At 40.6% G+C, this 22,567-nt stretch overlaps 1 protein-coding gene across 1 annotated transcript in view; it reads left to right on the top strand.

The window, feature by feature from the left end:
* The window catches only part of LOC104829253 (KAT8 regulatory NSL complex subunit 1-like), a 35,273-nt gene that overhangs the window by 294 nt on the left and 12,412 nt on the right, over positions 1 to 22,567 (top strand). The window contains exons 2-6 of the mRNA XM_010563391.1: positions 79 to 179; positions 11,342 to 11,483; positions 14,307 to 14,489; positions 15,535 to 15,665; positions 22,223 to 22,418. Of these exons, the coding sequence (XP_010561693.1) occupies positions 79 to 179; positions 11,342 to 11,483; positions 14,307 to 14,489; positions 15,535 to 15,665; positions 22,223 to 22,418 (753 nt within the window). The remainder of the gene's footprint in view (positions 1 to 78; positions 180 to 11,341; positions 11,484 to 14,306; positions 14,490 to 15,534; positions 15,666 to 22,222; positions 22,419 to 22,567) is intronic.

Here is a 22,567-nt window from a genome sequence, read left to right as displayed (position 1 = left end):
GGCGGCCTCCCGTCCGCCGTGGGGTCCGACCTGCGGCTGCTGGCGGCCAGCGCTACCGCCCGTCTCCGCGCCACGCAGGGCGCCTGCGACTCGGACGCCACCGGCAGCAGCAGCGGCTCCGCCGAGGAGAGCGAGGCGGACGGCGACGGGCAGCGGCGTCCCGCCGCGGCCTCCCCAGAGTGAGTGCGGGGGTGAGTTCCAGTGCGGGAGGGCGAAGGTGTCTGGGGTCTGGTCTCACCGGTGTCCTGGGGAAGAAGCGCCGGGGAGAGCGGTGGCCTTGGTCCGAAGGCAGCAAGGATGGGAGATTTCGTCTTGTCTTCACCTCTTCGTCTTCCTTGTGAGCTTTTATGTTTGTTTTTTTTCTTGAAAACTTGTACACCAAGTGTTCTTTACTGTGTGTGCTTTTACGGTGCTTTCTCTTCTGTGTCGGTTTTGCATGTATTAGGTCAGAAGTATTTTTAACGAAGAGTTTATCTGCAACAAACTTTGCAGTGTGTGCCACTTCGTAGCCTAACGCTCTTGTGTCTGTCTTGGTTTAAGGATATGAGTGAGGTCAGATTTATAGGAAGAAGTGACCTTTTGTTAGGCTGCCTGATGTAACTGGGGCGGGGGAAGGATAAATTTTGGCCCTGGTTTGATAAATAAAGGTAGAACAGAACTGTTTTGTGGTAATGTTACTAGAAAGCAGCTAACCAAATTGGTGCTTGAGGGGGGAAATCAAATAACATGAAGAGAAAGCTTTTACCTCTATGAAGGTGGAGGCTTTTTTGAAGCCTAGTGTCTGTGCTGACAACGGTCTTCTATATTATTCCAAACCAACTTAAAATGTTTTTGCAATAGGAATATTTTTGAAGTGCACCAGAAAACAGTACACGTCAGCTTTGATCTGGCAGGGTTGTTGATCTCAGTGGTGGGCAATGTGTCTGCGTTTCACAATAAACACGTGGGGTTTTCAAAACGATCAGTTTTGTTTTCTATGTGTGAAGCAGTCAGTAGTCTGAAAACTAGCTATGCTGAGAACAGAGGTCTCTACTGGTTGGGTTTTTTTTTTTCAACTTTATATCCACAAGTAGCTCTTGCATGGTGCTTCAAAGAATGCAATTTGATAAGAGAAGTCAGATAGCAGATAACAGCTAGCTGCTAGCGAAAGGGATGGCCTGTGCCCCTGTTCAAGCACAGCCATGTGTCTGGCTCCCAAGTGGAGTGGCTCATGGTGTGAAACTGTCAGCTGTGTAGAAAAATGTGTTTTGTTCTGTCATTTTCCGTTTCCTGAAGCTGGTGTTCATGGTTTTAGGTGTTTGCCAAGAGGGGCTCTTTGGGCAGCGGGAAGGAGGAGAGGGGAGCAGGGCTACCCGGCTTTGCTACAGTTAGCTCTTGGGAAGACTTAATCACTTTTTAGGAAAGACCCAAACCAGCAGTGGTTCTGTGTGGTAACTTTAAGTTGATTGGCACAGGTTGTAAAGCCAGGTGATGTTTTATTCCTGTCAGATATATCTGCTGAGCAATTCAGTGTATGTATTAGATCCTTTAAATAATGTTTGTACCTTGTGGGGTTTCATCTGTGAAGTGGTCTGAGGTTTGCTTTTCTAAAGAGAGGAGAGAGCAGCTAGCTGCAGATACATATGAATGTTTAGTTATGGAGATCCTGGGTTAGTTTTTTTATGTTTTGTTGAAGTAACTGTTCTTTCCACTCTGAGATAACTGTTCAGTGGAAACTTACCTGGAATGACTGTCTTGGGGCAGGAAGGAGAGTAAAGCAAGCTATCTCTTAGACTTACATATTCTGCCATTTCCTACTGAAACTTATTCTTTATTTGCCTGTCCATGATGAACAAATAAATGTTTTGTATGTTAATTGTCCTCGTTCCACTTCAGAACCTGCAGGTTGTTGGGATGGAAGTCTATGTAATTCCACGTGCTTGTTCTCTCTTCCCAGTAAACCGTTGCATTCCTGTCGTCTTGGGCTCTCGGAGCTTTCCTGAGCATCAGCAAAGCTAAAGTGTCCCGATTCTGCCTCCTTTGGCATTTGGAGAGCAACAAAGAAAAATGTAACGAAGTTGCAGCCCCTTGGAGAGTAATTCATATAAGGATACAGGACCCCCAAAAAACTGCAAGGGAGTTTGTTGGGAGCTTTTATCTGCCAGGAGGCCAAGAAGGTGGCAGAGTAGAGGGCATCAGCCATTGAGTTAAGTCTTTGTCTAGTTGTCTTCCTGCTTCCATCTGTTTATTTTAAAAAAAAAAAAAATCTCAGAATTGATTATGTGGCAGTCAAAAATGGATCAAAAAATTCTTGTGCATAAATCCAAGATAGCAACTTCATAAAAGTATGCCTTTCCCAGCATAGCACTGATCCTTTTTATCTTCCTCTGGCTTGTTTGTCCAGATCTTTCATTGCATGCTTAGAAATGTGTGGTATTTAGACACATTCTATATTTATTCAGTTTTCTTCCTGGTGGTTTGCCATGTACTTTCCCTTTAATGTCACTCGTTTGAGTTCCCATAAAAATCCAAGCTGCTTCAGAGGGGTGTTGTACATTTATATTTATTTGTAGGAAAGGCATGTTAAGATGAAGTATAATTTTCAAGTATTTTTCCTGATTTTTGGCTTAATTCTAGTCTTGCAAAACAGGAAAAAACCCCAAACTTGCAGAAGAATATTCTAAAAGGTACTGATGTTGTCGGATTATTCCCCCAGGAAGTACTGGGCTTGCTACTGCACTTTTTGTGGTGTTAGGATTGTTTAAAGTTATGTTACAATGTGTCTTTCCCCCCCGCAAAAAAACCCTGCTTTATTTGGCAAATCGAATGCTGATGACTGAATAGGCAGCTGTTCAGTGTTTTCTCTATTTCAGTCAATGGCCCTGCCATGTAAACTACATGTTGCTGAAACATGGCTGTGAAGATACAACTATTTCTTAACCAACCTACAGCAAAAGTTGTAACTGCTCTGAGTATTTTTGGGATAGCTGGTCTTTAGAACAAACAGCTTCAGCCCAGATGGTTGGTTTGAGAGAACTATAAACAGCTACAGCTGTTTTGGAGGCTTTACAGTCCTATATGTGTTCTTTACTTTTACATGAACTCTTTAATCATAGGTCAGTTGCTTAATCTACATATCTGTCATAAAACAGTGTGTCTAAAGGAATGTCATTATTTCCAATTTATAATTCAGTGCAGAAACAATGAAATACTGATGTTTGGTGTGGGTAATGGCTTGAAAAATTGTAGAATACGTAGTACCTGATTTTCCTGTTTTACTTTTGACTTTGGCTTCAACTTAAAATGTGCTCTCAGCTCTCTTACATCTCTCAATTGCAAAGGCTTTCAAATTGAGCTCAGCATTTTATTTTTTTTTTTGGTCATTAGAGCAGTGTAAATCCCAATTAGGATTTGCACAAAGCTTGCCTTTCTGTGTTCCTTTGCATGTACGCTCATGCAGGCATTCACAAATCTGCTGTGTTGGATACTTTGGTTACATTTGGCTGAGTGAAATCTTACTTTAGCTTTTGTGTGTTTTCTCTCAGAAAAAAGCTTGCCTGGATGTAATTCTGGGTTTAGATTCTGGGCCTGTGGAAGGTATCTACAGAAAACGGGCTGTGTAGAGGAGCAGTTCAAACTTCTGCTCCTAACTGAAGGCAGATGGCTGCTAGCAATGGCCAGCCAAATGTATGGAAATTGGTGTTGGTTTGGTTTTGGACTAGTTGGTGCTTTTTGCATATTGTGCTGGGGAAGGGGCAGTGTGGGCAAGCAGAGGGAAGCTGAGATTGTGGAATGGGGATTGGAGCCTGTAGAATGGAACAGACCCAGCGGAAGCTTGAAAATCAATTGCAGAGTTTTGCTTTTTATTTTATTCTCTCTCTACTTCTAGATTCTTTGTGTAATTATGTTTCCTTTAATAAACACAAATGTTGGTTTTCTTTGCTTGCTGCATTATTAGCTAAATTCTGAAAAGTCAAGAATAAGATTTGAAGTGGAAAAAAGGTGATGGATAGTAGATCAGTCTTGCTTAAGTGTTGACTATACTCCTGTACATTGATCTCTTTTTCTCGTGTCAGATTGTCTGGCAAAAGCAATATGTTTTGAAATTGCACCTTTTTTTAACTAGTCTGTGTTAATTGCTTATTTTCTCATTTTGATGACTACAGTTAGTGCTGTAGTAACTCTCCCAATATTCTGGAAAGCTAGATGTGGATAACTACACCTGGAATTTTCTTACCTTGTGGTAATGTACCTAAACTAATGGCAAAAGCATGAATCTTCTCTTCTGGCTAGAAAGAACCATTGTAATCTGCTCTTGACCTCCCTACCACAAGGCAATATTCAAATCATGGAACGGTTTGGGTTGGAAGGGACCTTTAAAGGTCCACAAGCAGGGACATCTTCAACTAGATAGGTTGCTCAGAGCCCCGTCCAACCTGGTCTTGAATGTTTCCAGGGATAGGGCATCTACCACCTCTCTGGGCAACCTGTGCCGGTGTTTCACCACCCTCATTGTAAAAAATTTCTTCCTTATCCAAGTCCAAGATAAACCTTCAGTCTATGAATCTGTAAGGAGCAGATTCAAACCTGTCAAGAACTTGTTGTAGACAGTGATTTAGAGTGAGGATAGGGAAATTCAGGTGTTTCTGAAGTGAAAGTATTTATCAGATTTGAAAGAATTTATCAGTATCAGAATTATCCTTAGAAAATCCTTTTCCTTGGAAGGAGAGTACCTATGCTTATGCCTAATATAACTGTGGTCACAGGCTTAGTGCATTAAAATCTGGGCATGCCTGATTATTTTTTATGTGAAGTTCCTAGGGCAATATCTTTCTGCTTCTGCGTTCCCATCGTGTCATGACTGAAGTTTGTCGTGTGGATGAGATTCATGTGGCATGCTCAGAAGAGGTATCTTCTGCTTATGTTCCCTGAGGCAAGTGATCCCATTTGATGTCATCAGGTTGTGAGGATTGTGCTACCCACAGTTGTAAGGACATTCAAAAACCTTTTAGTGAAAAATGTCACCAAAGAAGAAAAAAGTATTAATTTCTTCTTTGAACGGTGGTCTACTAGGTTGAGCACTCTTCTGGGCTGTGGGATGCAGAGCTTTCTACACCCTTGCTCAATCAAAAGAATTTTGACCCATATTCTCATCTCGTTTCTTTTAATACTGTTTTAGTAAGCTGAATATGGCCTGCTTGGGTTTTTATATAGATACACAAAACTTACCGTAAAAAACCTCAACAACCTTGCACATGCAGTTGCAGATGGAGGTGAACAACTAGTTCTTACGTAACCTGAGGCTTATGGAGTTCCTTCCACCTCGTCTTGAAACAAATATTTTAATTCATTAGATCTAGTGAGCTTGAGTCATTGTCAGGAGGAAGAGAGAAAGCTTCCTGGAAAACTACAAGCAAGATAAATGTCTTCTGAAAACAAAACTCTGATATCTAGGCTCAAGAAGTCAACTGTGATTTACTGCATCCTTGTGAACAGACTTGTTCATCAAAATGTCTACAGATGAGGTAGTAACTTCTTTCAGACATTGTTTTAGCTTGTTGTCTTTATTCAAAGGCTTACTTTCTGCAGATGTTTTCATACCTTGGTAGTGGCAGCAGATACATAACTAGAAAGAAACTATCAGTAAGCACTTAGTCTTTTTCTTTTCGGAGTTAGTAAAAAATAACTGGAGGAGAACTGAAAGTAAGAGTCCTTGTAGGTAAGAGGTTTCCGAAGGGAATGACTGTTCTGGCTTTGTGCATCGCCAGAGAAACTGTTGGCGCTAATTCAGAGCATGGTGACCTGCTCTGCCTGGTCTATTGGCTTTGTGTGGCAAGGTTTTGGTAGCAGGGGGGCTACAGGGGTGGCTTCTGTAAGAAGCTTCTGCTGGAAGCTTCCCCTGTGTCTGACAGAGCCAATACCAGCTGGCTCTAAGATGGAGCTGCTGCTGGCCAAGGCTGAGCCAATCAGTTATAGTGGTAACACCTCTGTGATAACATTTTTAAGAAGGGAAAAAAAAGTTGCTGGGACAGACAGAAAACAGCAGCTGGAGAGAGGAGTGAGAACATGTAAGAGAAACAACCCTGCAGACACCAAGGTCAGTGAAGAAGGGGGAGGAGATGCTCCAGGTGCTGGAGCAGAGATTCCCCTGCAGCCTGTGGGGAAGACCATGGTGAGGCAGGTTGTCCCCCTGCAAGCCTGGAGAGGTCCGTGGTGGAGCAGAGATCCACCTGCAGCCCATGGTGGACCCCATGCTGAAGTAGGTGGTTGCCTGAAGGAGGCTGTGACCCTGTGGGAAGCCTGCACTGGAGCAGATTCCTGGCAGGACCTGTGGATCTATGGAGAGAGGAGCTCACGGAGCAGGTTTTCTGGCAGGACTTGTGACCCCATGGGGGACCCACGCTGGAGCAGTGTGCTCCTGAAGGACTGCACGCCATGGAAAGGACCGATGTTGGAGCAGTTTGTGAAGAACTGCAGCCCATGGGAAGGACCCATGTTGGAGAAGTTTGTGGAGGACTGCCTCCTGTGGGAGGGGACCCCATGCTGGAGCAGGGGAAGAATGTGATGAGTCCTGCCCCTGAGGAGGATGAAGCAGCAGAAATAATGTGTGATGAACTGACCATAAACCCCATTCCCTGTCCCCCTGCACTGCTGTGGGGGTGTAGGTAGAGAATTTGGGAGTGAAGTTGTGCCTGGGAAGAAGGGAGGGGTGGAGGGGTGTTCTGAGATTTGGGTTTATTTCTCATTACCCTAATCTGGTTGATTTGTAATAAATTGAGTTAATTTTCCCCAAGTTGAGTCTGTTTTGCCTGTGATTGTAATTGGCGAGTGATCTCTCCTGTCCTTATCTTGACCCACGAGCCCTTTGTTATTTTTTTCTCTCCCCTGTCCAGCTGAGGAGGGGGGAGTGATAGAATGGCTTTGGTGGGCACCTGGTGTTAAACCAGAGTCAACCTGCCACACCTGGTCAGGTAAATGTTAGTACTGTGTGGTTTGTCCTGTGGGAGGCTGTAGAGGTATTTGTCTATAAACAAGGTTTTTGTAAGTTTGCTTAAAATTGATTTTATGCATTTTCTGTGCATATGTGTTGGTGATCTTGTTTTTTTTCTGCTGTAACCCTGAGTGGTTACCTTCAGGGAGCACTGTCTGTGGCCAAAACCAGTGCTGACTTACTGCCAGAGCTTTGCTCTAGTGAGGTGGGTGTGCAGAAGATGTTGCTGATTAGATCTGCCAGTGGTGTCTCTGACAGACATTACACTGTTAGCAGCTACAATGTCCCGTGTTCAAGTCATAAACTCCATTGAACTATATATGCATAAAATGGGGAAGCTTGCTACCTTGATTTAAAAGTATGAGATAAGCCATTTTATTCATGCATTTGTTTGCAGTTTCTGTTTTTCTTCTCATGTAATACCCTAGAATGTACTGCCTGTTAATCCCCTGGAAAATGGATTCTCCTGCATGCTATTAAATAGTGGGTCTGTACTGTGTCACTTACCTTATGTCAGTTTAATCAAACTCAATTTCTGCGTGACCTATTTCAGTACCTGTGTGTTTGCTACCCTTTCTCTAGGGAGAGAAAGAAAAAAACCTGACAGTTATCCAAGCTTTAATTGATTTAGTACTAAAGTACAGCAATTATTATCAAGGCTGTGGGAAGCTGTGATATGTCAAAAATACTAATGTGCTTGTTTGTGACAATTGCATAATGGTGGTAGTAAATGTACTAGAAATTTAGCTAATTATCCGTATGAATGCTCCCACAGATTGTCTTGCATTTTTTCAGAATGCTTGATATCTGATCTAATTTGTTTTCTGACTTTCCCCAAGAGCAATTTGGTACTAATAATTTGCTATTGTCACAGATAGACTCCTTTTCACATTACAGGGATTTTCTTAATTTTCTGTACAACTAGAATCTGAAAAGCACTTGGTTTTAAAACTCTAATTGCATCACACTATTTTTGTTTGGGTCTTCTGGGGACTTGCCTGTATTTGAGAGATTCAGTAAGGTGCATATAAAGAATTCATTGGTGTACTGAATTTGTTGCAGTTAACTCTTGAGTAATTGGGAAAGATTAACTCATATCTTAAAGATTTGAATGGAAAATGCAAGTAAAGCTAGTATACCATGCTCTTTAGGAAGAAAAATTAAGACTGCAAGCCAAGCAGGCAACCTGGTATGAGTCACACATTTGCCTCCCTTGTTCTTCCTCTATGTTAAAGTGTAGTCATCTAACATGTAATATGTGAGACGCTTTACCCAGCCCTAAAAAATCAAGACTTCCACAGACACAGACAGTTGCAATTGATTAGAACAGGTTTTTGTATTACACTATATACTGGTACCTTTATGAATTCTTAAGCTAAAGTAGCAATTCTGAGGCAGCATTCAATTTGCCTTTCATCTTTCTATGGCTCTGTGTTACCAGCTGATGCGGTGGTCTCTCAGGCTGAATAATTTCCAGGACACTAACATCTTCTATTGCCCCTCCCTGTTATCAGCTATAATTTCGTTTAATCAGAGTGGAGTTGGAAGGAGTTCTGGCGGTTCTCCAATTCCAAATGGAATTGTAGCCGAAAACTCTTTCCTATTATTTAATTTCTTTTTAGATGTCTTTAGCTCAGAATTACTTTTAAGCTTTTTTTACTAGCTGCTTTTGAACAGTGCTTGTTTTTATCTAGTAAAGTAGGCCTGTTCACCTTAATTTCTGAATGTCGTGTTGCCCTATTTGAAGACTGAGAGAAAAGATTAGATGCTCCATTTGAAACAACATGCTCTTGCTGTAGTATGGAGGAGAAAAAAAAAAACAACCACAACACCCTGATCTTTGGAAGAGGAAGATGGTAGTATTCAAAAACTAAATTAAATGGAAATGTCTGCAATAAACCAGATTTGAGGCTGGATGGTAAACTGTACTTTGAATGTACAGCATCTTTGCATCAGTAAAAGTTGGTCTGTTTTCAGGAGTGCCTATCAGCTAAGCTTCCTGTGGAAAAGCCTAATTACAAGGTGTTTGGTCAGTCAAATCGTGGCTTGGTTTCCCTTTGGCATGAACTTGTCAATCGGAAGACTCTCATTTATTGATGTGCTAACTGGACTCTTTGAAGTTGCTTCGAGCCTGCATCCTTAGCTTGGGGCCCCTTCTGAGTTTCATCTCTCTGCTCACATTGATTCCCAATTGTTTCTAGAAGCTTTAATTTAAAGAAAATACAAAGTTTTTCGTTGAGAGATCTGACTTTTTTCATTTAGTCAGTGCTCTGTTCTTAGATTTGATATATTGCTCTAAATAATTCTTTGATGTGTTTCTTTATTAAAATTAGAGTTCTTAACCTGTAGCCACATCTGATCCTGTGCAGATACAGCAGACTCCCCACACGGATGAAAAGGAGCCTCTTAACATTTCTCAAAAGTGGTTTTAGCCCTAATCGTTATCTGGTCTTTGTTCTTTAGCCATTTTACTGTTGAGGTAAAGTCATGTGCTTTCCGAAGAGAGCAAAAAAAACCCACTATGGGGTTGGCCGTAAGAGGTTTCAGTTGAATTATTTCAGATAGTGAAGCGAGTGGTCCTGAGTAATAACAGAAAATTGAACTTGAAAATTTTTTATTCCTATTCTTTTGCAGGCAGATTCCTGCCCGCACTAAAAAACTTTTGAAGTTTTTTGCAGACTACTGGTGATAGCAAAAGTGTACACCAGAGCTTCCACAAGCTTCCATTTGTAAAGTGGTGTTTGCATTAGCCATTGTTTCCAACTCTGAAGTGATTAAAGTACTATTGTGTAGCTGTATTTTGCTTATATTATGATTATTTGAGTGTGTGCTTCTTTTCATCTCTGTAAATTCAGATCAAATGCTAAGTGTATTTAGCGTTTGTGAGCTATGAAATCTTTCTTGGACTACTTGCTTAGAAATAAAACTCTGAGGAAGTCTTTGAGCCACAAGGTTGTCTTAGGATTGTAGATTTATTTGTGGGTGCAGATATTGAAAGAGAACAACACTTTCATTCCATAAAAGCGACCTTGCTGTAGGATCCCACGCAGCGTACAAAGGCATGCCTTGTCATGTATTCCATGGCTGTGATGCCAGCTCTCCCCTCCACAGTGCTGCCACTGAGAATTGCCCAGAGCCCTAGGTCACTGAATGCAGAACTGCATATTAAAACTCCCCATTGTGGATCGAGAATGTACATGCATCAAATGGTTCCCTCTGTGGAAAAGCTCTTGTCAATAAACTCTGCTTGTGTGCTTCAGTTCGTGGTGATATAGTGGTTTGTGGGGCTGTTTAGTAAGCAGTATAACTGGAATTATAATACTAAAATTATGAAAAAACTTGTTGTTATGCAAGGTGATTTTTCTGTTTCAGCAAAAGAAATTCAAACTGCTCGTTAGATGTGGGATCTTATCTGCCTTTTTTTTCTCCCCTATAGGTATAATGCACATGCCAAGTGTTATAGCAGGTGCTACAGGCTGTTGTTTGTGCTAGGCATGACAGCTCCTTAAAGTGCCATAGTCTGGGTTGTCATTGCTTGGCTGGCTGTAGCCTGAAGGGTCTGACTGACAAGCAGAGATGCTGTTTGGGAGGGTGGTAAGGTTACTGCACAGTGCTTGATGCTTAAACACAGCACATCGGCTGCTGAACCCACTAGAGTGTATGGTACTGTTTGGTAAACCCTCATTCAAACAGTAACTTTCAGTGAAGACAATACTTACTCTGAGTATAAAGAAAGTATTGTCTGTGTGTGGGTGTCTTAAATCGGGTGTTCTACATGGCACTGGTGTGATGGTCTTCTGTTACAGCAGCAGAGATTCAAGCAATAGACTAAAAATGTTGTAGCTGAGGTGGTGAAGCACTGGGGTACCTTCCTGAAGGGCATACGGGATTTCTGTCAGTAGAGGTTTTTAAGAACTCGTTAGACAAACAGCTCTGAGGAGTGTCACAAATACAGGTTAGTCCTGCTCTGTGGTCAGCAGCACAAGCTAGGACTTCATCCCTTTGGGAAGTTGTTTTTGTGACTTCCACCCCCAAATCTGCAGAGGAGAGAAGTTGTTTCTGCGCTTACCAAGAAAGAGCTAGACTCCTGCATTGGTTTGTGGTAGTCAAAATAATGATACCTGTTCCTTTTTAATAAATTTTGTTGCACAGTTGAATTGTATTGACCACTCTATCTTGGGGATAGGAGTTGTAAATTAAGGCTAGATATTGGTAGAATTTGGGGGGGGGGAGCTAATTTGTCCTATATCCCCCACAAACTCTTAATTGCTTCTTAATAGTGAAATTGTTCTTCAATTTCTGTCAAATTATTTTTTGTAGTGTTGAAACTGTTACTTAAGTGATAAGCATGAGCAAACTTTTGCTTTTCAGACATCGCCATGCAGAGTGCCAGTGGGCGATGGAGAGAGCAGCCATTATTTGCCGTTGGACGTGGCTGCAGGCTCAAATCTCTGATCTGGAGTATCGAATAAGACAGCAGACAGATATCTACAAGCGACTTCGTGCTGCCAAGGTAATTTTAGCCTTCTGTTTTATGACTTGGGAGGTTCTCTGGAAGCTATTAATGGGCTGTTTCTTTAGCAGAATGGTATTTTCTCTGTAGAAACAAGGGTGAGGGGGAAAAGTCTGAGAGCTTTTGAGTTAGTCCTATAGCAGTAGGTGTTACCTTTATCTTTTGAGGGCTGCGACTTCTGTCTACTTCACAAAGATCATAGTAAGAGCTTGCTGTAAGAGGGAGGGGGGTTCATTTCATCATTTTGTCCAGGCAGAGCAGTTCAGTAATGGAATGGGGCTCCACAGTGGCATAAGCAATGAAGTTGGTCCTTCCAAGTGTTGGTTTCTAAACTGGCATAGTGCTAGGGTACCATCAGAGGTACTCACAGGTACCATTTATATTTTAAGCCTCAATGCCTGCTGGAAAGTGTTATCATTTAAAGCACATGTGTACACGGTGTTCTGAGATTTCAAGTTTTATGCTTTTCTTCCAGGCCATGACCTTTTAATGTTTCACTTCAATATCTGAGAAGCATTATGGTAGAAATAGATAGGATGAATACTCATTTCTTGACTGGAATTATATTTACTTCTGTGTGACTAGATTGCCTGGAAAAAAATTAAACAAAGCTTTGCATCTTCAAAACTTGAAATGCATTTTGGGGTTTTCCCTTTTGAGAGCCTCTCAGTCTACTGCAAAAGTCTCTGGAAACACTTGAGTTGATTCTTTCAAGGTGCTTCTGAATGTTTGAAATTACTCTCATGTTCCGATTTGAAATGATTTTAATCTGTTTGGCTTTCAGTGTAAACAGCAAAGCTCATTTCCCTAGACTTTGGGGGGAAAAAAGCAGACTGTGAGGATTTTTACTTGGCTTGAGTGTCTTCCTTCCTCCTGCTCTTTGTCTGGAAGGAAAACTGTTTTAATTATTGTCCTCATTGCATATGTGTATATCTTCTCTGGATAAATGCCCTTTCCTTTTGCATCAGCTTTTATAAATCAAACATGTTGGATGACTTTTTTGATAAATTTAAAGCTTATTGTTCCACTGGGGTATAATGTGTGTCTCGCAAGGGTAAAGAGCAGCGCCTATATAGCCTTACTCCTTGTACACTTTTGTAGGTGCTCCTGCAAGATCTTGAGTGAGGAAAGCCTTAATTTATTGGCGCTCTTGGCTAGGATTGCCAATGAGAGGGTTAGTCAGACCTGCTTTGAGTGGAGGCTTAGACTAGATGACCTCCAGGTTTACTTTCTGATCTAAATTGCTCTTTGATTCTACTCTAATGCTATGGAAAATAATGATTCCTAAGGGCCCTAGACTTTCATAACATTAGTCTCTAATGCAGCACAATGAGATGAAGGAGAATACTAACTTTTTAGATGCTTTGAATATTTTCTGAGTAACTGGAATTTATCTTGGCTGTATTTCAGTATTTCTTTAACTAGATTAGCTTATGATTATCTTTTAATTTACTGTAAAGCAGTTACTGTTCTCAAGCAATTATGATGTTTATACAGACATGAATGCAAATGCATGAAATAAGTTAGTTGTTCTGCATAATATTTTCTTCCATTCACAAGTATGTGTGTAATTATACCACAGGTGCTATAAAGTGTAGACTACACAGTGAACAACATTAAATTTCCCTGTAAGGAATGTTAAATTTCCAGCTCCTTTCTACTGATCTCTTACTGAAGGGACATTTTGCTGGTGTGAGAAACTATCAGGCTACTGTTGAGTACAGAGAAGATTGTCAAGAGAAATCAGTTGGTGTTAGAGCATTGTGCGTGTGCCACAAGGCACACGCTGGTAAGGATGAAGGATATATGTGTGACTGGAGCAGGAGAAACTGAACTGCAGAGTGGCCAGCTCTCCTGACCCATTATAAGAACGGAAATGAAATAATCTGAAGGGAGGATGGTGTTCTTCATGGCAATTGTCATCTTTTGAGCAATACTCATTGATTACTGCCATGTTACTCTAGTCTATGTTCTCTGAATAGTCTAGTCTACAATATCAGTCACCAATGTCTGCTGGTCCATGACCAATAATACTGAGCAAGTAATGTCCGGTGGGCATTGTCATGCCTTGATTTCCTTTTTGCTGATCTCAGTTATACCTTCCTGTAGCTGTGAGCAGAGATGGAGGACCTTGAAACCAGCATGTTAATTATGAGCCACGGTTGTGGACAGCTCTTCTAGGAAAAATGGCATTGATGTTGGCCTGGTAACGTTTCCTCCTTAAACTGTGTTGTGGTTTAACCCCAGCTGGCAATATGGTATTGGTAGCAGAGGATAGTTCTTGTGCAACTTGTGCACCCCCAGCCTACTTGCTGGTGGGGTGGTGTGAAAAGAAAAGGCAGAAAAGGCCTTGACTCAGCAGTAACTAAAACATCCCTGAGTTATCAACGCTGTTTCCAGCACAAATCCATTTAAGCTTCAATGCCTGCTGGAAAGTGTTATCATTTAAAGCACATGTGTACACGGTGTTCTGAGATTTCAAGTTTTATGCTTTTCTTCCAGGCCATGACCTTTTAATGTTTCACTTCAATATCTGAGAAGCATTATGGTAGAAATAGATAGGATGAATACTATACCCCATATTAGCTACTATGAAGAAACATACCCCATATTAGCTACTATGAAGAAAGTTAACTCTACCTCAGCTGAAACCAGCACAAACTCCTTTTCTCTAGGTTACAGAGAACACTTAAATTTTGAATTAATGAAGTTGCCATAGAAATGTAACTCAAGTTGTTTCTTTCCCTTTTAGAGTATACTTAAGAAATATTTGTTGTGCTGTGGCTTCCATGAGTGGAATTCAGTGTTGCTTTTTATCCCCAGGGCCCAGTAGTCCTTGGTGGTGACTGGCAGCCTGGAGATCTAATGAAGAAGCAGGGCCAACTGGGTTCTAGGTCACTAGTGACCTCCAAAAAGAATAAGTGGCTCTTGCCTTCATCTTCTATCCCAAGGTGCCCTGTAGAAGACGGCATTCCCTCCCACTTCCTGTTTAATATGCAGAAGCAGGTCAGTAATCAAGAAACACAATTCTGCAGTGACAGAAGCGAAGAAAGAAACTTTCATTAAACCAAGTCTTAAATCAACAGCTGTATGATTGATGGAAGCAAATTTATAAATCACATCAAATAACTTGGTTTTAATATACTATTTTAATGTTTTTTTTTAAACTCATTTTTGCTATTTTTTCTCATAGTAATTTATCGGCTGATATCAGTTTACCAGTTCTTCGTATTTGACACGTGATAACTGAACTTGCTTCACCTTTTTGCTTTTAAAAAACCTCTTGTACTTTTGTGTATGCTTAGTCATCCAAAATTAAACAGAAATAAAGCAAAACAAAACCACAAGACAAAAAAAACCCAAACCCCAAACACCACAGAAATCTGCTGTGAATCTTAATTTACTGTGCAAGGTCTGTGGAAAGTGATTGACAAAGCTGTGACATTGATACCTCAGTGTGAGGGAAAACTACTTATGTTGCTCTTTTATCTTTGCAGATATACACATACAGTAAACAAAGTATGGGGGTTTAATGGTGTGGAAATAAAAAGTATTTTGGTTTTGATACTTCAAAATCATGTCCAGTGAGTTTATAATTGTGTGAACCATCAAATATTCTTTAATATTAGTATTTCATTAAAATGTTGAAAAGTTTCTATGAAATTAGTACAGCATTTAGTACATTTTTTGGTACAGTATAAGCTTTTTGTCTAGTTGAAAAAGCAGAATAGCTCAAAAAGTAGGCCGTCTTGCTCTGAAAATCTCCAGCTTATAAAACAGAGAAATAAAAGTTCTGTGATACTTCGTGATGGTTAAGAATGCATTTAAAATATGAACTTAGATTGATTTGGAGGTTGTTGCTTGAAATGTGATTGATTAAATTGCATGTGATTATTTACATTGGGCCTATTTAAGTTTGGTGTTATAACTGCAGAATGCTCCTTAGATTACTCTTTCGGCTTTCTGGGCTTTTTGCCTCTCTGCCCTCATCCTTCAGAGTCATTATCTCATTAAGCTTTACTGACTTTGCGATTTCATTTTTCTCTTGCAGACCTCTCATCTTACACAGTCTTTGGGAAAGACTGTGTGTCAAAGTCCTTCCTGCACCCCCATCAGTGGGTCTTCAGCATCCCTCAGAGCCTGTGTCACGTCACCCCGCCAAGTCAACAGAGTGTTTAACTGGTTAGTTCTCCTCCTCTTAAGTTGATCAAAGTAATTTCATATTTAAGGCATTGGTGATAGTGGCTAAGAAGGGAACTTTAGCTAGAAGACTTCTGTATGTTCAGTTCAGTTGTAAAAATTTGAAATAAGTACTTGAAATGCCCAAAACTGCCAAATATATAGGTGATGTTGCCTTGTCTTGTAGGCAGCCTGTTGGAAGATGTTACCTCCTTTTTATACGCAGATGACCAAAGTGTACCTTGCCTGTGTGGATTAAGGCTGAATGCTGTACAGCATCCTGGTGACCTGATTTTTGTTTTTAATGAGTGGATTTCTGAGCTTTTTGAGTGTCTTTCCTGTAGAATGTAGAACATATTTTTCTGCTTATTAATTTTCAATATATGGAGAAGTCAATCTTACCTGTCTTGTTGGTGTTGAAGAGAGACCTTGAGTTTAGCCTTTTAAGTCTTCATATTTTTATGGAGCCTTGAATCTGTAATAAAAACCATATTATTGATCAATTTTTTGTTAAACCCTGGGGAGAGATGGGGGGCAGTAATTTTTAAATAAACTGGGAACTTTCCTTTTGTTCAGTGTTTAACTAGCATTCAGTTTGGTTTAATACTTGAGGACATGTCCTGTGCAAGCAGTCAGTGGTCTTCAAGAAGCTCCGTAGCAAGAGGCAAACTTTAGTCTGTAGAATTGCTGAATAAGCTTTTCATCCCATGGAGTACTGGATGTATCAGTTAAGAGAAGCTCCCTCAAAAGTATGTGAAATGCACAGATTGTCCCAATGATTTACCATGCTGTTCTTCCAACTGGTCCATTTTCATGTCTAGCTTTGTGGTATCTTCTTGGCTTTTTAGGCTGTTCCATTTGAGTTTTTTTTCATCTTATTTCCTTCCCATGTGTTTCACCTCTGTAAAGATTTCTCTACCTATTGCCATGTTATTCTTGGGAGAGGGAGGAATTAGTGCCTCTTCCAAAAAAAGCCAAAATCTTCTCCTCTTCATTGTATCTGATCCTGTATAAATTGTATAAAGCAGTGATAGGAGGGAGGGATGTAAACCCAGTACAGACAATAACACTGTGAAACTTGTGCTGAAGTCTTAGGAAGAAAATGTTCCTTTCCTTCACCAGATGCATGCTGCTTTCTCAGTTCTTTGTCATAAGCACACCGCTGCAACTCAGTGGCCTTTCAAGCCTTCTCTTACAAAGAAGGGTCTCACATGAGTTTTCCCCTTCCCCTGTCAACTTCGTTTACATCTAGAGAGAAGGCTTTCAGTCTGTGGTCCTGGATGCCTGTAGACTTTAAGGGATCTTCAAAAGACAGATGAGCAAGTTTAGTTTAAGGAGGCATAAATACCCAAGAAGGCAGGTTGGCACTTCAGTGGAAAAAATTTTGAAGTTTGAAAGTGAGAAAAGGTTGGAGCCCACTCAGAAGATACATACTGTTGAGTGTTCCTTGACATCCTGTGTTTCAGTCAAGCTGTCTCAACATCAGAATAGCACCGATTAGGTTGTAGTTTGCATCATTTCAAACAAATATGTCATCAAGTTTATGGCAAGTTGCTAATTAAATTGAGTAAAGTTTGGGGTACTTACCACTTTTATTTCTGGTGGGGTTTTCCTTATGTTTTCTGTAAAGTCGTCATCATCATTCCATTTTCTGTGAAGCTCCTGAAAAAGCTGAATACAGTCTCCATTTTGCTGTGTGGTAGAAAGATTCACTGAAAGCTGCTAAATACACTGGGACTACCTAAGCTAAGTGTGGTTTGAGCTAAAGGTGCTGGGAGAGACTCTTTAGAACGCTAGGGTATGTATCATATGTACTTGCCTGATTCTTATACTCATTTTCTAGTCATCCCTTCAGAGCCACTGCATTTTGTTTCATGCAGAGCCACCTACCTGGTGTTCTTCTGTTAATATAGGCAGATCCTCCTGGGCCACATCTTGCTATTGTCATTGTGGTGTGTGAAGAACAAGCAGTTCGAGCACAGACAGTCCTGTGCAAAGCCTCGGCTTGCCTATGTCGTACTAGCACAGCAGGGAGCTGCTTTCACCCTCCCAGTGTTCAGAGGCACCTTGGCACTTGGTGGCCTGGACTTACCTGCTTGTGGCAGGATGTGCCTGGCAATGTGAAGCATCTGTGTCGCTGGGTTGCTGTGTTCTTCCTCAGTGCCATCTGAGTGGCAGGCTGCTGATGCTGGGTGGAACGGCTTTCAACAACTCCCGATGAGCACCAGGTCTTCTCTGAATCCCTTTTTCCTTACCCATTCTTATCCCAGCTGCTCCACAGGATACTGAGCAATATGGGAAGATGGACCTTTGGTCTGATCCAGCGTGATCATTCTTGCAAATCATCAGCACCTTCTCCTGAGGTACCTGATGCTCTTATAATCAATTGGTTGAGCTTTAGTCTTGGGGATTTGGAATTGGAGTAATCACAACATGCAGAGGCTTCAGGCTGATGTGTTCCCTAACGAAATAAAACATCTTGTGTTTTGCTTAGGCAACAGGTTTTTTTCTTTCATCGATGGCTCCAGTAAAGGTTGTTCTTGCTGTATTCATTCAGTAAAACTAGCTTGCATTTTAACAGTGGTAGTTTCAGCCTAGAATTCATTGGACTGCAGTAGAATGAAGGAACAGAAAGTATGGATTATTCAAAGCAGACACTTAGTTCTGTGTTTCTGCTGCAGTGATTGATAGGTTAACAAATTCTTGGCAGATTAGTCCTGAGCTTCAAGATCGGTAATCTTCTGAAAGTAGATACTTTAGTAGTTGTGCTTTTATTCTGGGCTAATTCTGCAGATAATAAACCTCATTTTCCCTTGACTTATATTGTAGAAATCCAGAGGATTCTGGAAGTATTAGACCAAATTATAAAAGTCTAAATCTGTTTAAATGGCTATTTTAATCCACAGTTATTTGCAGTGTGGTGTATTGGGTCTCTTTCATACTTGAAGAGTTAAGAAGTATGTAGTGATCTTAAACCCAGCTGAAATACTATTTTCTGCTTCTGTATGCCATGAAATCTTATGCTTGCTCCCTTTGCAATTAATCTTCTTCATTGCAAGTAAGGCATTGTATACTTTATTATATATAAGTTACCAATCTTGATAAAACAAACTGAATTGGTAGTGCATGTTTCTGCCTGTGAAAAACCAAAAGGCTGAAGAGTTGGGATGGCAGGGATACCAGGTAGTCACTATTCTTTGTATAATGCAAACTCTTGCCAGGCCTCCAGTGCCTGGCTCTGGTTAACAGCTAATTCTATGAAAGGTCTGAAGAGGAAAAAGTAGAAGCAGCTTGAACTTGCCCCCTGGGAGGAGCACCTCCATATTCCCTCATCAGCAATGCATGTCTGCTTATAGGGCAGGCTGTTATTAATAGTCCTATTAGAAAGAATGTGAATCTCTAAATTGACCTGCTGGAGCCAGTGAAGTTCTGATTTTGTCGAGAATGATGGTAGATTGCTGTGCTGCAAATAGGTTGAACAACCGCTGCTCTGCTCTGTCTGAAACAATTGCCATGGTGTGAAACCAGGAGCCAGAGACCAGTAGGATAATTGCTAGGACCCTTCTGTTCTACCTTAGTCCTTGGACCTGTCATCTTCTGCTGTGTAACAAGACCCTTGCTCTTTTGTTTAGGTCTGGTTATGTCAATTCAAACTTGCTACCATGCATCACTGTAGCCTGTTTTTGCAAATGCAGCATTACATGGTGTTTTCACTTATATCTTAAGCACAGTTTCTTCAGGTTAACTTGAAGAGTTACGAGTAGTGTAACTTGAAGAGACTGTGCTTAAGATATTAAAGAAATGGCCCTGTTTGCTTCTGGTGCCTAAATGCTTTTAAGACTTCTTTCAGTGCTGTTTACTCTTCTGTAGAATTGGCTGGGTGCTTGTGTTGGGAGGCAGTTCCCTAATAAGCAGACTCTGGAAAAATTGAGAACTTTGGTTGTATCCAGCTCACATGCCAAGATAAGTGTGAAACTCTTAAGTACCCAAACTGGAATTATTCATATACTAGGAATTCATTTGGACCTTTTCAGGGAAGAAACCAAAGGTCTTTGACCATATACTCGGAATCAGGATTTCCATTTTGGAACTTGTAAAAATAAGTTCCGGTGGATAGTTCCTGTGCAGTGTAGTATGATCTGTCTTATATCTATTCATTTAGGAGTGATCAATGTAACATGATCCCAAAATTTAAATATTTTCTCTCTTCAGATTTTTTAGTTAAATCATCCTCTGTGTTGGAAACACTGTCTGAAGTAGCTTGCTTGTCTTGTTTCTATTAATCTAATAATGGCTTTTGAAGCTTCTGCCTCTCTTGGAAGGAAAACTGTATCTTGTGTAGATTTGAAAGCATGGACTTTTACAAGCTGTGCCATGTATTTTTAAACTTTCTTAATACAGAGCTTTATTCAGCAGTCGGTAGAGTAAGAGCCCTGGAATTCTCTGTATACAACTTTGATACATTGAACCTCCTGTGTAACACACAAGGTAATGGAAATATCTCAATTTTTATTCACAAGAGCCCCTTGGAGGCTTTGGTGAGACTTCATTAGAATGCTCTTAAAAGACTACAAGGTCTGGGACACTTGAATGCAAGTTTAAAAGCATTACCTAGAGTTAAGCTTTCAAAACGTCACTGAGACACTTATACCCCAAGTCGTCTATGATACACTGAAAATATATCTTGGATTTTCCTAGTCTGGTTATCTCTAGCTTTTATAGGATCATTGGGTATACTCCTGACTAAAACTTCACAGTGGAAATCTAAGGCTATTTTGTGAGACTAAGTAGACATATGGAGAAATTGCAAATAAAATTACCCATGTCTGTAACTTCCTATGCTATTCAGGTGTGGAATGCTATACAATTAAAAAAACCCTAGCATTACAAGTTAATTTTCTTTGTCTGACAAATAACAATAGGGCAGATGCAGACACTGAGTGAGTACGGGTTTTTGATGGAGATGAACCCAGTAACTGTGGTTCTGGCCAAGGATTTTCTCCTTTCTTTGTTGTTCCGCTTACCTGGAGCAAGAGTGGCAATAAGGTGTAGGGCAGTGGCCTGGTTTTGGAGGCCAAGACAAATCCTCCTGGCTGTTACATCTTCTTAAATAGTCACTTTTCAGGTGAGGTGGCCTGTTTGGATCCCATAGGCAGTAAGTTCTTTCAGGTTTGGGCAGTGACATCTCATTACAGCAACCTCGTCCCACTACCTGAGCTATCTACTGTGGAAGTTACTGTGGTTTGGAATTGTTCAGGTCCAAAATATGTATACCAGTTTTGCTGCAAACCTGTGTTTTCTGTGTAGGGCAACAGGAGGCATGACGCCATTGGGAAAGAATAGTCTCATGCAGATCTGGTATAGACTTCAGAGGTTCATCATGCCCTGTTATATAGAACTAGTTTGGTTTTACTTGTGAACGTCAGTAGTATATATTTTTTGTGGAATAATTTCTCACTTGCACTTTGCCTCTTACTTGTCCATGAAATTTTATCTTCCTGGTTTGTGCAGTTAAGAGGAGGTCACTGGGGAAATTTGGGTCTCTTTAAGCACATCTTTTCTACAGATTTGTTTCCTCATGTGTATATGTTTATAGCTGAATAGGATTTGGCTTATAAACTGAAAACAAATGGGCAACAGTATAGAGTGATCTAACTTGGATGTAAATCAGCAACTTGTCATTTCATGAAGAATGGGCAGGCGAGGAGGCTTGGGTTTTTTCTTGTTCTAAAGACTTGTCACCAACCACTACCTCAGGTCAATGTCTGGTGATGTTGATTTCTGCCCGGCAGTCCTGCAGTTCAGCAAGGAGCTGTAATAGCCAGTTAGAACCTTTCTGGTTCACGTGACAAAGATACAGATTTTAAACTTCTAATTTTACTGGAACATTTGCTATGCAAACCAAGAAAAAAATTATCACGCTTGATTGGGACCAGCAAATGTAATGGGTAAATAAAGTTTTAAACTGCTAATATGAACACATGACCAATTACAAAAAGAGAATATCTTTTACAAAGGCGATGTTTTACAGATGGTTCCGGAAGAAGAATATACTGAAAGACAATAAACTTGTATCTGCTTATATTTAAATATAACTGTAGATTTAACCATAACTCCATGGTGAACAGAGAGAAATGGAAAGAATGTTTGCCAATGTTCTTAGGTTTAATGGCTATCTTTTTTTATGGGAAGTAAATTACTTGTTATTATCAGATGATAGATTGGGCTGCTGACTGAAGGTCTTTGGAAAAAGAGCACGTGTTAGTAGCGGCTACCACATCTGCAGTGGCTTTAAGACTTTCTACCCTTAACTGATGAAAATATAGCTGTTAAGATCCTTCAGTGTCCATTTCTATGTTGAGAATGAAATATTCTGAAATCTACATACCCCTTGAGAGAGAATGTAGCAAAGACTAAAAATGTGATGAGAACAAAACTGGTAAGCCCTAGCTGCTGATGTAAATACTAAGGAGCCTTTGGGCGTCATAGCTGCAATAATAAATACAGAATTACAACTTGCTACTCTTGCTCTGAGTGAGTTGCTTTTCATTTGGTTGCAGTTGGCGTACTGGCTCCTCCAGCAGCAGTTCTCTGATCAGCATGAACGTTGCAGAGAGATTTGGCAAACCAAACCCACTTAACAACCTTGTTTCTGTGTTGGACAATACCTGCATTGCTGCTAGAATCCGCCCAGTTTGCAAATACAACAAGCGCAAGCTTGTCCGAACTACCTCTGTGTCTCACTTCAGCAGGAAGGTAAGTGAAAGTTTTGCCATGTGGTTACTAAGCTATGCTGCATTTTTATTTAGAACGTGTGGTTTTATTTATTTTTAGCAGAAACTATCATAATGTTGGTCTCTGGTTTTTAGTACAGTGTTTTCTGAGCACTTCTCTAAAATTCATGT

Source organism: Haliaeetus leucocephalus, unplaced genomic scaffold (genome assembly GCF_000737465.1).
Source record: "Haliaeetus leucocephalus isolate CR32 unplaced genomic scaffold, Haliaeetus_leucocephalus-4.0 Scaffold0, whole genome shotgun sequence".
NCBI lineage: Eukaryota > Metazoa > Chordata > Aves > Accipitriformes > Accipitridae > Haliaeetus > Haliaeetus leucocephalus.
This window is presented reverse-complemented; position numbering and strand designations above follow the sequence as displayed.